The sequence below is a fragment of the Pelobates fuscus genome, chromosome 10, assembly GCF_036172605.1.
Source record: "Pelobates fuscus isolate aPelFus1 chromosome 10, aPelFus1.pri, whole genome shotgun sequence".
NCBI lineage: Eukaryota > Metazoa > Chordata > Amphibia > Anura > Pelobatidae > Pelobates > Pelobates fuscus.
Genome location: NC_086326.1, coordinates 90,537,304 through 90,554,269, shown reverse-complemented (window position 1 = coordinate 90,554,269; position 16,966 = coordinate 90,537,304). Strand labels below are relative to the sequence as shown.

Below are 16,966 nucleotides of genomic sequence, written 5' to 3'. Positions count from 1 at the left end.
TGAGGATTCGTTGTAAGATTGTTGCCTGGTAATATTTCTTGAAGTCAGGTAGTGCGAGTCCCCCGCAGTTCCTCGGCAGGCAGAGTGTTTCGTGTTTGAGCCTGGAGCGTTCGCCCTTCCATACGTATTTGAGGACTGCTGTTTTTAGTGTTGTGAAGAATGAGGGTGGTATGTTGATTGGAATGGTCTGGAACGGGTATAGGAGGCGCGGTAGGAGGTTCATTTTGAGGACCGCCACTCGGCCGTGCCAAGAGATGTGTGGGTATGACCACCTGGCTAGGTCCTTGAGTAGCGTCTTCAGCAGGGGAGCGTAGTTGTGGTGGTACAGGTCTTTCGGGTCAGGTGTTACCCATATGCCCAGGTACTTCATTTTGTTGGTACACCATTTAAACGGGAACGACATTTCTAGTGCTGTGTAGTCCTCCTCTGGGAGTGTAACGTTCAGCACTTCGCATTTGGAGTAGTTGAGTTTAAATCCCGAGAGCACACCGAACTCATCGAATTCCGTCATTAGACACGGTAGCGTGATTCTCGGGTTGCTGACGAAGAAGAGGAGATCGTCCGCGTATGCGGCCACTTTTTGAGTCCCTCCCTGCCATGGGAATCCCTGTATATCTTGGTTTTGGCGACTTGTTTGTAGAAGGGGCTCTAGGGTGATGGCGAAAAGTAGTGGGGATAGGGGGCACCCTTGTCTAGTGCCATTTGAGATTGGGAAATCAGCCGTGAGTGCCCCATTAACCCTAACTGCGGCTCTGGGATTGTTGTAGAGAGCTTTGATCCATGTGAGGAAGTTTTGCCCTATGCCCATTTCCTGTAGTGTAGCTAGCATGAATGGCCACTGTACCCGATCAAACGCCTTCTCAGCGTCCGTGGAAAGGAGGAGGAGGCGTTTTTGTGACTTTCTCGCCAGGTGTTGAATTGCGAATACTCGTAACGTACTATCCCTTGTTTCCCTCCCTGGGATGAACCCTGTTTGATCCACGTGAATCAGATCTGGCAGTGGAGCTTGGAGTCTGTTGGATAGTACTTTTGTGAATAGCTTAGTATCCACGTTGAGGAGGGAGATTGGGCGGTAATTACTACAGTGCATCGGGTCTTTGCCAGGTTTAGGTATGACTGCTATCGTTGCCGCCAGGGATTCTGCTCCGAATGTTTTTCCTTCTGTTATCGCATTGACAGCTTTAGTTAACCAGGGTAGTAGTTGCGTTGTGTAGGTTTTATAGTAGGTTGCTGGAAATCCGTCCGGCCCCGGTGCTTTCCCCGTTTTTGTCCGTTTCAGGGCTGCTGTTAGTTCCTCTTCTGTAATCGGTTCGTCTAGGGCGTCTGATGTTTCTTCTTGTAACTTTTGTAGTCCTGCGTTGCGTAAATATGTCTGGATTTTGACGTCGTTGGCGTCCTCACCGCCCGTGTGATTCTGTGTTCGTAGATTATATAGCTTATGGTAGTATGTCCTGAATTCTTCAGCTATTTCCGTTGGGTGGATTGTGGTTGTGCCCGAGGATAATCGTAGCTTGCGGACCTGTGTTCGGGGGGTGTTGTCTTTAAGTAGTCTAGCGAGGTATTTCCCTCCTTTGTTGGCGTGGGTGTAGAAAAACCCTTTTGATCGTTGAATTGTGCGTAAGTATCGTTTCGCGAGTAGTTCTTTGAGTGATCGTCTAGCATCTATTAATTCCCTGTGAGTGGTTACCATTTGGGATCGTTTGTGTTGGGATTCGAGGGTGGCGATTTGTCGGTAGAGATCGGTCATCTCTTTTTGTGCTTCTTTTTTCTTTTGGGATGCGATACGAATGAGGGAGCCTCGGATTACACATTTATGCGCTTCCCATATCGAGATTGGAGATATGGTCGCCGCTCCGTTGTCGTGGAAGTAATTGACCAGGTCCTGCGAGATCTTTTCCTTCGTGCCCGGGTCTTGGAGCAGTGTGTCATTAAGCCTCCATGTCCATCTATTGGGTCTAAAGAGTGGGGATGTAAGTGTAACCCTGACTGCCCCATGGTCTGACCACGTAGCCGGTTCAATTTCAGTGGATATAAGGTGCGGGAGGCCGATTTGTTTAGTGAATATGTAATCGATTCGGGAATATCGACCGTGTATCGCCGAGTAGTGGGTGTAATCTTTTGTGTCAGGGTGCAGGGCCCTCCAGCAGTCCACCAGGTCCATGTTGTTCAGTGACTGTTTAATTTGGCGGATGTTACGTTGTGGAATACAGCTGTGCCCCGTTGAGGAGTCCAGGATTGGGTCCATGGGTACGTTGAAGTCGCCCCCGAGTAGTATGGTGCCCTCCGCGAAGTCCTGTAGCTTAGCTATTGTGTTTCTGAGGAATTGGGCTTGTTTTCTATTTGGTGCATATATGGAGGCGAAGGTGTACATTTTGCTCATTATGTGTCCTTTCAAAAACAGGTATCTGCCTTGGGGGTCGTGTATGGTAGCCAGTTCTTGGAATTCTAACTTTGCTGCCAGGAGGATGGCCACTCCGGCTTTGCGTTGTAGCGGGTGGTTACAAAGATAGGTTTTCGGATACATTTTGTTCTGGAGTTTCGGGGTAGCGTCTGCCCGAAAGTGTGTTTCCTGAATTAGTGCTACTGAGATGCGTTTCTTCCACAGGTCACGCAGTAGGTTGGCTCTGCGCTCCGGGATGTTGAGTCCCCTGCAGTTGAGTGTGAGAATGGCGATAGGGTCTGGCTGATACGTCATGGTTGCTTCCGTCTCAGGTGTCTTCCCTCTGGGGAGTTATCTGGCGTGTCTCTCTCCCAACTCCCAATACGGCTCCGGCGGCAGTCCGGTCTCCCACTCCGGCCCGACAGGTGGCGGCGGGGGCCCAGGACAGGTGTGCACCCGCAGCTCCGGGGTGTTTCCTCGGGCGTATATGGTTTGGGGAGGGTGAGTGGGGTTGGGGGGGGGGGGGGGGTGAGGTAGGTATAAAAAGGGGGTGGGTGGGGAGGGTGGGGAGAGGTAGTTAGGGATTGGTGCCCCTGGATGAGGGCGTCGTCACTGGGTTATAGGGTGGTCTCCCAGTCGTGTTCTACCCTCCGGTTGAGGGGTTCCCGTGCTACGGTGGGATACCCTAGGGGTCTGTCTCAGTTACCAGACTGGGATGCAGTCCCTTCGTGGGTTCCACCGTCCAATGCAGTGCGCGGGTACGGGTTGAGGTACGTAGCCTGGGTAGCTACCGAGGATATGTCGTCTAAGTCTGAATGTGGGTCGTGTCCGGTCTCCACCTCGCCCATGAGTGCTAAAAGGTTGCAAAATTATTAGCATTCCATAGTTTAATTATCTACGTTAACAGTAAACTGTACGGTATAACAAGCCGCATATAAGCAAAAACAAGAACAATAAACATTTGTCCCTTATCTCCATTCCCTGTGTCCCTTATTCCCTCCCCTGCCCCCATCACATATGTATTTGTAACTGTGCTCATACATTAGACCCATTGCATTCGTGTGTGAGTAGGATCTCAGCTAGCCTTGTATTGGATTGGGTATGAAGTTCACTGTTTGGGAGTGTCGAGAGAAGGGTGCAGCAGCCCTCAGCTCCACAACGTGTGTAGGGCCGAGTGCGTGTGCGGGTACAAGCGTATGAGTGTGTTCGGGCGCTCCCTCCCACCCCCCCAGCGCCGAGGGCGCGGGGGGGGGGGGAGGGGGCGAACTGCGGTATGTGTATTTGAGAGTGGGTGCGTATAGGTGCGTGCCTGTTTGTCTCCTAGTTCCATGTGTTATGTGCAGCTGGGTTAAGTGTTCCTTAAGGTGGTTTCCTTCCCCCTCCCCCCTCCCCCCCCCGGCGCATTTCCCGTCCCCCAAACTCTCGTGATCTGTGCGTTCATATCTATGAGTTTATCCCTGTTTGGGTTGTCCCCTCGCCTCCCCAGCGTCCTGTGTTGTCTGACTTCAATTAACCGGCTGCGGCCAGTGTGCTAGTAGGAATAAGTACCCCTTGTTTGTGTGTGTGTGGTAAGGTGTGTGTGTCCTTGTCCTGGGTGTTGCGTGTGAGTGATTTGTGAGTGTACCCTCGATTCCGCTTTCCCACTTCCCTCTCGTTACCCATCACACGTCCCATATTCCCCTGTCCGTGCAACCCAGCCAATAGTGTTCACAGGTGTATTCCATTGCCCGTTGCCCCTTTAATCCTGGGCTGCTACGATAAACAGCTAGAGCAGTGTTTCGTCCGGGTTAGCATGGGTTCAGGATTATCAGAGTCCTATCTTACGCTGCAGTTGCTGTTTGTTAAAACCCCCTCTCCCTCCGCCCCCCATAGCCCCCCTCCCAACCCCATGGGTTGTGTTGAGTGGGCTGCCTCCGTTTTCTTTGCTTATTGATGCATAGGTGATCCCTCCAAAGTTTAGGGTGGTGGAGGTCTCTGTCGGATGTTAGTTTCTGTGTAGAATTCGGGGGGGATCTCCAATAGTCTGTCCCTTACCCTCCCAAGTCGGATCATGATGGCCCACCCGTCCCCCAGTCCCCTGGGGTGTGGAGAGGCCCACCGGATTAGTGGGAGTTGTTAGTGGTGTCCCTGTTTCGTGTCAGCATTCTTGAAGTTTGCATGCTCAGCGTGATAGTAGCAGTTCCGTGTTTACCGGGTTTCCCCTGGGTTGGCAGGTTGGTGTAATAATTGTCGCGTTCCTTCATGAGGCGGTAATGGGGGCCCCATTGTTCATTTATATGCTAGTGTGTGGGGGTCTGGGGATCTACGTGTGAGCCAGTTACTGCTTGTCCCTCTCCCGTTGCTCCCCTCCCAAAAGTGTCTCAGCGGTTTTCACCTACAGATAGTCTCGGTGTTGGTGGTAATAGTCAGTGGGTGTCGTGGTTACAACGGGTAGGGGCAGGTGAGGTGTCTGAGTCTCAAAGGGGATGGATTGTGCAGGTAGGGTATGCAGGCTTACCTACTCCGCTTGGTTGCCCCAGTCTGGGCGGCGTCTCGGTGGGGGTCCCGGAGGGGAGCCCCCTCTGCGTCTTCGGGGTATCCGTTGCGGTCTGGGTCTCTGGCCTGGCAGGTCCAGAATCCAATTCGGCACAGGTACAGGCGGCAAATCCAGCTCTTCCAGGAGGCGTGGGATGTCGTCTGGGCCTTTAGCGGTGATCCAGCCTTCTCGATGGCGAGCTTGAAGGGCAAATGGGAATCCCCACTTGTAAGGGATGTTGTGTTCTCGGAGAAGGGTGGTAACCGGGCGGAGTGCCCGTCTCGCATCCAGTGTCATGGGGGAGAGGTCGTTGTACACAGATATCTGAGCACCCATGTATGGCCACGTGGGTCTTGTTCTAGCTTTGCGCATTATTGCCTCTTTGATTGGAAATGAGTGCAGGCAGCATATCAAGTCCCGGGGTCCGTCTTCCGGCATGCGTGGTCGCAGGGCCCGGTGGGCTCTATCGAATTTGTAGCGTGGGGGGGCCTCAGCTTGCAGGATGCTGTTGAAAAGTGCAGAGAGCAATTCTTCGGCCTTTTCTTCCCCTTCTGTCTCCGGGACCCCGCGGACCCTAATATTACAGCGCCTCCCCCTGTTGTCCATATCTTCCACAGCACGTCTCATGGTGAGTAAAAGTTCTCCTTGTCGGGAGATTGCCGTGTTGGTTGCTGTGAGCCTGTTCGCTTGAGTTTCCATGGAGGTTTCCAGGGACTGGATGCGGCCTGCTTGGGCTCCGACCTCGGTGCGGATTCCCGCTATTTCCGCCCTCAGGGCATCTTGAATCGTGGTGGTGTGTGAGAGTAGGTCGGCTTTCGTCGCCATCGATGCCGATGATATCAGACGGAGTTCTTCTCCTATTCTGTCTAGGGCTGATGGTTCCGTCGTGGCCGTCGAGGTCGACGAGGCCGGTGATGGCGGTGTGGGGCTTGTCGGTTCGGCCTCATTGTCCGCTCCCCTTTGAGGGTGTATGAAGCCGTCCATCGGACCTTGTTGGGATTTCAGGGGTGCCCCCCTCGGTGTCTGGGGATGGTCTGAGCGGCGGTTGCGACCCATTTGGTAAGTTCTGCGTATTGTGGAGTGCTTTACAAGGGCTTGGTGGAGCGGAGCACTGTATTTAGGCGTCCATCTTAGTCAGCGTCCAGGCCACGCCCCCAGGGATGTATTTTCTACCTCACATTTCATATTGTTTGCTCCTTTACCCCCTCTTATGCCATCTGCCTAATCCCACTGTAGGCTAAGCTTAGCAGAGCCAACAGAAGTTAACAGATGCAGTGATACAAGAAATATTGGTAGATACATGGCTTTTAAATGAGATAATATATACAACATAAGAAAATGAAGAAATATGAAGAAGCACAAGTACCGGTGGCTTTTTGGCTTTATTACTACTAAATAGGTCATCATCTTCCTCATCACCGAATAATCCAGTCCCGGCTGGGGGTTTTGCATGGCTGGGTTTTTCAGACTGAAACACAAATGGAAAAAAGTTGGTAGATTCAAGATTTAAATGGATTCTACCGTAATTTAATAGGTATAGAATGCAATCACCTATAACAGACAATCTGTTTAATTTATGGATAAAAGGTTACGTTTATTTGGTTTTGTATAATACATTTGTCTATGAAAGTATACCGGACATGTTGTTTGTTCTGATATGTTTGCCACATACTTCTTTGTAGCAAGGCTCACTTTATGTTCATTATAAGAAAAGATGCATTTTGTTTTTTAAATGACTTGGAACAAGGAAGGCTGCCGAGTATTTAAAAATGATAAAGTGTTTTCTTCTTGGGGAAGATCAACATACCCAATTCATCGGATCCCAATGGAGTTTGTTTAACTGTAAGTGGTGATGATACAGATTTATGTTGATGAAATAAGTGGTTAGAAATTCTAGTTCATTTTTTGTTCACACAGAGAATACTGTAAATAGTAAATGGGACTGCACACATTTAAAGCATGGGACACATTATTACATATACTGAACAGGTGTATAAGCTTTTTGTAGTTATTGGGATCAAAACCCATATGGAGGTTAGTGTACATCTAAAATGATGATGTAAAGAAAGGAAACAACATTTGGGCCCTTGCTGCTTTTCTACGCAGAAACTCAAAAATGTTGCCTTGATAATACGGGAAAATGTGTATGTACACATACACACACACACACACACAATATGAATACGCTCGGCACTCTCCTTGCAGTACAAAAATAGATTTCAATATGCCTGGGTGCTCCCTGCGTTGATAATATAAAAATAAAGGGTGCACTCACAGGACATGTACATTTTTTTTGCCACATTAAATCCCGAGCTAATCTACAAGTTCTGTGAGTGCACCCTTTAAATATTTATTTATTTAATATTTATTTATTTATTTAATACAATGTTAAACAAAAATCTGCACACGAGTCTGTATATAAAATAACCGCAAATATATATATAGATAAATACATATAATTACATAAAAGATTACATTAGTATACACGTAGAATTTAAATACCCATAAATGCATATATATTAAAATTCTACATGTATATTTAAGTAATCTTTTAACATAATTATGTGATTTGAGTAATTAAAACTTGATTGACATACCTGACAACACAGGGAGAAAGTGCAGAGAATTTAATTCGCAAACACAATATTTGACCCTGTAACTCTCCAAGACACCATAAAACCTGTACATAGGAGGTACTGTTTTACTCAGGAGACTTCGCTGAACTCAAATATTAGTGTTTCAAACTGGTAAATTGTATTACAACAATGATATTTTAAGTAAAAAAAGTGACTTTTTTGCATTTTTTTTACAAACGAACAGTACTTTTATGGACTATATTATTGTTGTAATATGTTTTACTGTTTTAAAACACTAATATTTGTGTTTAGTGAAGTCTCCTGAGAATAACAGTACCCCCCATGTACAGGTTTTATGGTGTTTTGGAAAGTTAGAGAGTCACATATAAGTCTTGCATTTCATTTTTTTGACATTGAAATTTGCCAGATTGGTTATGTTGCCTTTGAGAGCGTATTGGTTATATTGCCTTTGAGAGCGTATGGTAGCTTGAAACACAATATAGGAAAAGATGCAAAACCAGTGAACCACTCATGGACAGCTGTTTCGTTGTTAAACTAATTTGCATACACCCACCCAGAATCCTTTGCGGTTGTAACATCGCTGCAATTTTGGGATTTCTGTGGGAAAAGCAAGTCTTATGGCTTGACTGGTGTGCATATTTTTGTTTAACATTGTATTAATTATCCACAGACGTCAGGTGGAAGGGGTTTTCAATCACAATTATTCCCCACCATAACCTACTTGGATTTGGCTTCCCAAGCACTACCAAGCCTCAATAAGCAAACCAGTAACCAACCTCATGCTGATGAGTTGCATTAACAATGAAACAGCTGTCCATGAGTGGTTCACTGGCTTTGCATCTTTTCCTATATTGTGTTTCAAGCTGTTGTATACAGCAAACACAGATTAAAAGGAATCCATGTTTAAAATGGAATGAGGCAAAAATGTGATTCTTTGTTAAACTAATTTGCATATGCCCACCCAGAATCCTGTGCGGTTGTAACATCGCTGCAATTTTGTGATTTCTGCAATTTTGGATTTTCAATATATGAATATATATCAAAATCCAAATAGGTTATGGTGGGGAAAAATTGTGATTGAAAACCCCTTCCACCTGAAGTCTGTGGATAATTAATACAATGTTAAACAAAAATCGGCACACCAGTCAAGCCGTAAGACTTGCTTTTCCCACAGAAATACCAAAATTGCAGCGATGTTACAACTGCACAGGAGATATATATATATATATATATATATATATACACACACACACACACACTGTGATCCCAAAACATCTCCCCAACTATCAAAAGAAAAAGTATTAAAACAACTCACTGTTGTTTTTTTTGCGCTAGCAAAGAGATCCACATCAGGGTCGTTGTCTCGCTGTAATTCCTGGCTAAATAGTAATTCTTCATCTTGGAAAACCCTGGTGCTCTTACCTTGAGCGCTCTTTTCAGAGGAAACCTGAACGACGAATGGAACATACTGAGTGATGTATAGAACAGCCAGAGTATGTACAAATATCAGATGATGTCACAGGTACAACCACGCTCACATTAGTCTTCTACACGGTAAATTAAAACGCTTCATACATATTAAACTTAAAGAAATAAGTGATACAAAAATTATTTCAAAATGAATTCTACAGCCAGAATAAAAATAACTAACACACTCAACGTAAGCAGCTAATTCATTTCTAAAATCACTTTAAAGCGACTTCACTCTTTTTGGCTCTTTAATTAACCCCTTTAGGACACATGACATGTCATGATTCCCTTTTATTCCAGAAGTTTGGTCCTTAAGGGGTTAAAGGGACAGTCCTAGCGTAAAAATTATTTAATTTTAACAAAGAATTTTTTTTCAATTTTTTATTTTTTTGCAGTGCAGAGAATGATTACAACAGACGTGTGGTACCCCAAAGGTAATCCTCACGTTGATTTTCAGCAAATAAAACAGTGGGGTTTCCGAGGTTACTTGCACATTTTTTAATTAAGTTAGGATAACGTCAGAATGTAGCATTCGATTAGGAAGACATAAAGGTGCAAAGGTACATTCAGATGCATCAGACTTATCGCATGTTACATGTTAGCAGTTTAGCTTAACATAGTGATATTTACCACCTGAACTGCACTTGTTTTGTAGGAAAAATAGTTTAGGCTGTAACTTGTAGCCACCTGGCTTATGATAGATAAGGTGTAGTGCTTACTCTTAAGCAGAGTAGGTGTTAGGGTTTGGTCTAAGGAGGGGTACAAGTATTTGCACGTGGGGCTGCTGTGGAGCCTGTCTTGGTGGGGAAGTCCCTAGCATGTTTGTATTTAGAAGTTACGTGAAATGCTAGATATCAGGATGTTAGTACATGTATTGAAACTAGGAGAATGAGAAGAAAGGTACAGACGAAAATAAAAAGACAACCGGACTACATGTGGTAGAAAAATAAAAGGCAGACTGAATGTTCATTACGTATTGCCGGGGCCTTCTCCGGTGCTAGGGCGAAATATCGTGGCTATAGTCCACTGTGTAACCCGGGTTCAGCCGACTCCAGCTCTGCGCTTGACTTGTGAGTAGGCCGCTCGGGCCTTGCAGGTGATCCGGTAGCAGGCTTCTCGTGGGCTGCCCTCTCGCTCTATGTCCTGTTCTCGGCTTGCTGCTCTGGTTGTAGGGGTGGTTACGAAGGCAGCTGGTCGCCGGGGGCGAGGTACATCCACCCTCCAGCCCCGGGCCGGGATGAAGGCCGGCATCTTTAAACCACAGACCCGGCCACTTCCATGGGCCGGGTCCTTCCCGTGGTGGGAATAGCGGAGGGGCCTGATGGTCTGCTGCCTTCTGTGGCGGCCATCCCTCCGTCCATGTGGGTGATGCCTTCGGGTCCTGCCCTTGGTGGCCCTCGGCCCAGGTGGGCCAGCGATAGGAGGTGCAAGCTTGTCGAGGTAAGTTAGGCCCGAGGGGGTCCTCCACTCCCTCCGTTGCCCGCCGCCTTGTCTGCTAATTCGAGGCTGGAGCGGTATAGAGAGCATGTGGGTCTCCAATTTGATCCATAACTGGTGAAAATGCTCATTCAGCCGCTGTAACATGCGGTCCACAGAGCGAAGGGCTGGTTCGCTTTGTTCATACGCCGTCTCTGCCGGCCATGTGTTAGTCGCCACTTTAGGTAGGGCCTCCTCAGGTACCTGGACCCCGTGCAAGGTTCGCCTATCGGGTCGAGTGGGTAAGGCAGTCGAGTGGGGACCGGGATGACCCCCGCCGGTCCAAAAGGGGGAGGAGGGGGGGGTAGGGGATCGTGTGTTCTCGCTTGTAACCAGGAAGCAGGGAGATCGGGCCGCCTCTCACCAGCTCCGGTTTAGGAGGCCGCAGCGGTGCCCCTCTGGTCTCCCGTGACTTGGCAGTTTGGGAAGGTCTTGGGGTGTATGGCTGTGTCCCCTCTGGGATCTGTATTGCCCGTCAGTGGGTTTAATCTTCGTTTTTTCTGGGGTAAAACCAGTTTTATTTGCGTTCATAGCAGGAGCTCAGGGCACACACGTCTGCTCCTCTTGCTAGTCAGGCTCCGCCCCCTTAACAAATAAATTTTGAGGTGTATATGTTGTTCATGCAGGTTTGGTGTGGCAAAGAGAGCCAACTCTGAGATACAGCAGTATTTACATTTTGAAATTTCCACTACTAATAATTTCCATCATTTAGATAGCCATTAGGGGAGAGGTAGGCAACCTTTCAGCACGCAACATATTGTGAACTACATCACCCATCATGCTTTACCAGCATTATGGGAGATGTAGTCCACAATTTCAGGAGTGCAAAGGTTTTCCTACCACTGCCCTGTAGACGTTCACAGATTCAGTTACTGTATCTATATCACATTAAAGTCCAGAATCATCATGCAAAATATGCCAACTTCAGATGTTGTAAACGCCTTGAATTAGAGGATCGGAGCACTAGCTACATATGCGCCATGTATCATGTATCCATAATGTGAAGCATCTGTTTGGACAATTTTAATGACTTAACCGGAGGATGATCAGGTGGTGATTCTAAAGTTGTTTTATAAAAAAAGGGAGTTATGAATATTCTTTGCCTCAAGTAAAGAAGCCAAATCAAAGTTTTTGCTGATACTTTGATCATCTGTTTGCCCTCAGAGTGGCCTCTTGTCCAGAGAGGTGTAATAAATGTTACTAGTCAAATTCTATCCTTACCTTTTTGTGTCATTTTACCCCACTCCCTCTAGCATGTAAGCTCATTGAGCAGGGCCCTCAACCCCTCTGTTCCTGTGTGTCCAACTTGTCTGGTTACAACTACATGTCCGTTTGTCCACCCATTGTAAAGCGCTGCGGAATTTAATGGCGCTATATAAATATCATCATCATCATCATCATAATAATAATAATAATAAAAAAGATTCTAGCCACTTCCCAGTTGTTCATCTAAAACTCCCCATTTACCTTTTCAGAACTCTTCTGTTTAACATTAATAGTTATCGGATCTTCAAAATTATCATCATCTTCAGCCTCAAACAGGCTGAGGACAGTTTTGCTCTTGGGCTTGGCATATATATCTGGTGGTGGAGAGGCAGGGAAAAGATCAGCATTTTCACCATCTTCTAATTTGATTCCATGCCTCACCTGTAATAATAAAATGAAATATTTGTCAGTTTTCATAGCTTTAAACGACCTGTCATTTATTGTCATTTAGACGTTAATTCGAAAATTCTTTGTTTTCCAATATTGTCTGGAAAAGAGGATTTTTTTGTTCATATGAATATTATGTTCCAATAGCGGTGTGACACATGTACTGACAGAATCCTCGCTGTTATGGGAACATGCATGTATTACAAGTTCGTAGAATGAAAAATTGTATTTCTTAAAGGACCACTATAGGCACCCAGACCCCTTAAGCTTAATATAGTGGTCTGGGTGCCTGGTCCATCTAGGGTTAACCCTTTTTTCTATAAACATAGCAGTTTCAGGGAAACTGCTATGTTTATATATGGGTTAATCCAGCCTCTAGTGGCGGTCTCACTGACAGCCGCTAGAGGCGCTTGCGTGCTTCTCACTGTGAAAAATCAGTTAGAAGACGCCAGCGTCCATAGGAAAGCATTGTAAATGCTTTCCTATGAGACTGGCTGAATGCGCGCGCGGCTCTTGCTGCGCATCCGCATTCAGACGAAGAGGAGGAGGAGGAGAGCTCCCCGCCCGGCGCTGGAGAAAGAGGTAAGTTTAACCCCTTCCTCTCCATCCAGCCCAGCGGGAGGGGGACCCTGAGGGTGGGGGCACCCTCAGGGCACTATAGTGCAAGGAAAACGAGTATGTTTTCCTGGCACTATAGTGGTCCTTTAAACTGTTTACTTTGTCTTTAAGAGATTTTGCAAACTGACAAGATGCCAGAAATGGAACATATTGATCCTCATACAATGTTTCTTTAATAAATGACCTCTTACCCATATGCAGTGAATATGGTGTTTAGACTTGAGGACGTAATTTTGTCCTAGGTTAATTCACAACAAGTCAAGGCCTTGCCTATGCCATGTTTTAGTCAAAAACATAGAGAAGATATCTAGGTCATGACAATGTGAAATGACCAGGTCAAGGCTATATCATTCAATGATCACTGTCTTGCATCGTTGCCAAGTTATGGTAGGTCCTAACATGACCCAACTCAAAATCCAAGGTACAAATATTTGTGAATATTAATATTAAAGACAGAAGAGAAGATTTTGGTGCAGAGACACTGCTCCATCTTACCAAGACTGAGAGGTTGTCTTGTTCAAGAGGGTCAGTTATTCTATTTTACTGATATTGCAAGCATATATCTTATAAATCCTGCTGTAAATTATAATAGATTATGATTTTATAGGTCTATATTTATATTTTTATTTAATTTTTTTAAAATACAAAACTTTATTGCTTCTAATACAATCCCTATTTTTATTGTATTCTCAATTATGTACATATTTTAAATTGAGGAACTCTTACTAACCATATAATATTATAGCCAAGATATCTGTACGGTTAGCCCTGCTACATTCTATGCTTTTAAATGTTATAGTGGTAAATAGGGGAACCAGCTGCAGTAACATCACTAGTGAAGGCGTCTGAAAACCTACCCTGAGATGTCCAAGGTATCTGATCACTGTGGCACAAGGTCACGGTGATTGGGTGACAACTACCATAAACAAATGTTGGTGGCATGCAAGTGCGCTGGTACACGACAATTGTGGCATGCAAATGGTTGTTGGTGTATATTTCAAACACAAAACATCCTGTAATATCCTTACAGAAACTGCCTCTGCAACATTCATGTCAGCTGCCAAGTACACACTGAGTCCCCAGCAGACCATCCCCTTAATGGTGTTCTGACTAATGAGGAAGTAATAGCCTGATTAGATGTGAGAGGCTGAGAATGCCAGCTGCCCACTTTCAGCCTATCACAGCGGTATGGCTAGAACAGTGGTCCCCAATCCAGTCCTCAAGTACCCCCTAACCGTCGAGGATTTATTGATTACCTAGTTGTGTCTAAGGTGTTTTTAGAAAGAAAAAAAAAACACTTTAAACACAACAGGGTAATCCCTAAATCCTGCGCTGGTGGGGGGTACTTGAGGACTGGGTTAGGAAACCCTGGGCTAGAAGGAATTGTGTATTCTATGCCTTTTCCGTACCTCCACTAGGTATAGAGTCAGACTCAGAGGACTCCAGGAACAATTTGCTTTAATTGTTATAGTGCCTATTTAGTTTCCCTTTAACAATTATAAACCCCCCCAAAACACCCCTTGAATAAAAAACAAACCACCATAACGAATTTACAATGTAATGTTTGTTGTTTCCCACCTCCCAGATCAGAGGAACTGTTGTAACCTCAGTCAAAGTATAGATAGATACTTATACTGCAGTATATTAGAAAAGATATAAAAACGGACAATGTTACAGTTTGCAGTTCTTTAACATAGGAAATCAGCTCACAGCAACAAATGCGCGTTCATTCGATCAGCATGCTAACTTGCTTCTAACTTACCTTTTCATTCCTGGATGGGGGCTCCTCGTTCTCGTTGCTAGAAGCGTTTGTTTCAAATTTTTTCGCAGAGTTACGAAACAAGGATTCCTTTTCTATATCCGATTTTGCTGGCACAGACATTTTTTGAGGTTCCTTAGAGGAGATAAAAAAAAAAAAAAAAAAAAAAAAAGTATGACTGGAGCAAGTACTCCGTTCATCTAGTTCCTAGCACATGTACAATATGACTCCTTCTACAAACACCCAGGGGGGAATTCACTAGAAACAAAGACAAAAAGGAACACATCTCAACTCCTGCCCCTACAGCACCAGACTTACTTGGTGAGCTGGTTTTTACAAATGCTTTTAGAACAGAACAAGAGATTTGACAACTATAACATGACTTAGATTTTTTTTAAATGCACAAAGCTTTAAATACTTGTCCAGTAGTGTATCCTGAGCCATGTGTACTACTAAATGATTATCTATCTCTCTCTCTGTATGTATGTAGGAAAGTATATAATGGGAAAGAGGTCTGCCATTAGCAAATATGAATAACCAAAATTAAAAAGGGATACTGTAGGTAATGTAACTGCTTCATTTGATTGAAATGGTTGTAGTCCCGTGGCACTGTCTTTCCATTTAGCATTAAACCATTTAAAATGTGCTAATGAGGAAGTAATGGCCTGACCAACAATGGATGAATGTGATGGGCTGAGATTGTCAGCTGACTGCTTTAAACCTATTACAGCGCTCATTGCTGTTATGAATTGGTATTGGTGTAAGAGCCATACGTGCATCCAATGATTTTCACAGAAAAATATCGTATTCAAAGCTGCTGCTGTGTCATGAGACTAAATTTTACTCGGTCAGAGCACGTGGAAGTGCTTTTAGTGGCTTTTACATTCCAGGATTAAAATAAAAGGACCACTGCACCTAGACCACTTAACTGAAATTACTTAAAATATTTTTTTAAGTTAAAACTGGTTTTCGTGCTTAGCGTGTCCCTTTAAATAACTACTCAAAGTGGACCACTCATGTAGGAACAACACAAAATCCCTATCATGTGCAAGCCATTCAAGCAACAAATTCTTGCTAAACTGAAAGGAAATCCATAGTGTAGTTATGTTGGTTATAATGTGTTTTTAATGCAATATATATATCTATCTATATATATATATATATATATTACTTGGGTTAATGATGTAGCATGCACGACTTGTGGCAGTGAAAATGTACATTGAATGATCCAACAACTAAAAAATGAAATTTCAACAGCTGTGATTGTGTGGGTGACTAAGCCCCAAAGTGCATACTAGCAAGCTACACATGATTGATTTCCAAGGGAAATGCGTGGTTTCTTTAGAATGCCTGTCTTTGAGAGTTGTATAATATCCACTATGTCTCTGCAAGCTAATACCTGGTACTATCATGTACTAAATATAAAATCTGAGCAGAATACAAACGGCTTAGGTAGCACTGCTAAACGGGAACGACTGTGCACTTTGTGCGAATCCAAGTTGGAGGAAGTTCTAATTATAAAGGCTCAACCAGAACCCTACGCAGGTGTAAACGGGTACATGCTACATTCGAACAGAAGCAATTGAGAGAACATGTCTCCTTAGTAAATTGGTGAGTCTTAAGTGTACATAACCTAGTCTGCGAAAACACAACAAATTCTCCAGTGTGTGGGTGATGTGAAAAGGAAGTAATAGTTAAAAAGTTTTTTGAAAAGTATTTCCTTGTAGTGAAGTTGAAGAATTTGATAGCATGTAAAGATTTTATGCATATGGCTTTAAACTCAAAACATACAAAAGAACAAGGCTACAACTAAAGTGCTAAAAAAAAAAAAGAACCCAAAATACAACTTTTGTAGAAATGACTAAAAAGAAGCGCAGGGAGAAATATTTGCTTACAGCAGCTTCCAATCTCTAAAACCACCAAGTGTGTCCAAGGGACACGGGACATAGAATTTAACAAAAGCACCGCAATAAGTTGTAGTGGTGTATGCTCCTTGGATGTCTCTTTATGGCAGGCTGAACATTTGCTATTTTTTTCCCCATGTTTTAAAATAAATTCTCCAAAAGAAACAAACCTTATAAATATATATTTTTTTCAGTTTCAGAGTTGATCTAAGTGACTATAAATAAGTAACATACCGAATCTTGGACCGCTGGAATTATAGGGTCCACTTTTGGAGCAACAAACAAAGATCCTTCGTGATCATTTTCCTCCTCAAACAAGAGAGAAACTCTATGAGGTTTCATCTGACTGGGAGGTAAAAAAACAACAAAAAAAACCCCAACAACTAATTATTACAAAATGTTATCTCTAAAATGGCAGTCAAGCATTCATGCATGCAAAAACATAAAAGTACAACACAATAGAACAATACGGAACATGTACAATTATAGAAACATTTGATTAAATGTTTAGCTCATTTAACAGGTTACTAATTTCTAATCTAGTATTATTGAAAAAACTATAATGTTCAATGTAAGTTTATAATAAAGAACTTT

General features: G+C 44.2%; 1 protein-coding gene across 2 annotated transcripts in view; it reads right to left on the bottom strand.

Moving 5' to 3' along the window:
* The window catches only part of LOC134575828 (WASH complex subunit 2A-like), a 67,774-nt gene that overhangs the window by 17,638 nt on the left and 33,170 nt on the right, over positions 1 to 16,966 (bottom strand). For both annotated transcript variants that reach the window (XM_063435259.1, XM_063435260.1), the window contains exons 20-24: positions 16,607 to 16,718; positions 14,472 to 14,603; positions 11,906 to 12,085; positions 8,808 to 8,939; positions 6,262 to 6,363 (exon numbers count right to left, since the gene is read on the bottom strand). In XM_063435259.1, the coding sequence (XP_063291329.1) occupies positions 6,262 to 6,363; positions 8,808 to 8,939; positions 11,906 to 12,085; positions 14,472 to 14,603; positions 16,607 to 16,718 (658 nt within the window). The remainder of the gene's footprint in view (positions 1 to 6,261; positions 6,364 to 8,807; positions 8,940 to 11,905; positions 12,086 to 14,471; positions 14,604 to 16,606; positions 16,719 to 16,966) is intronic.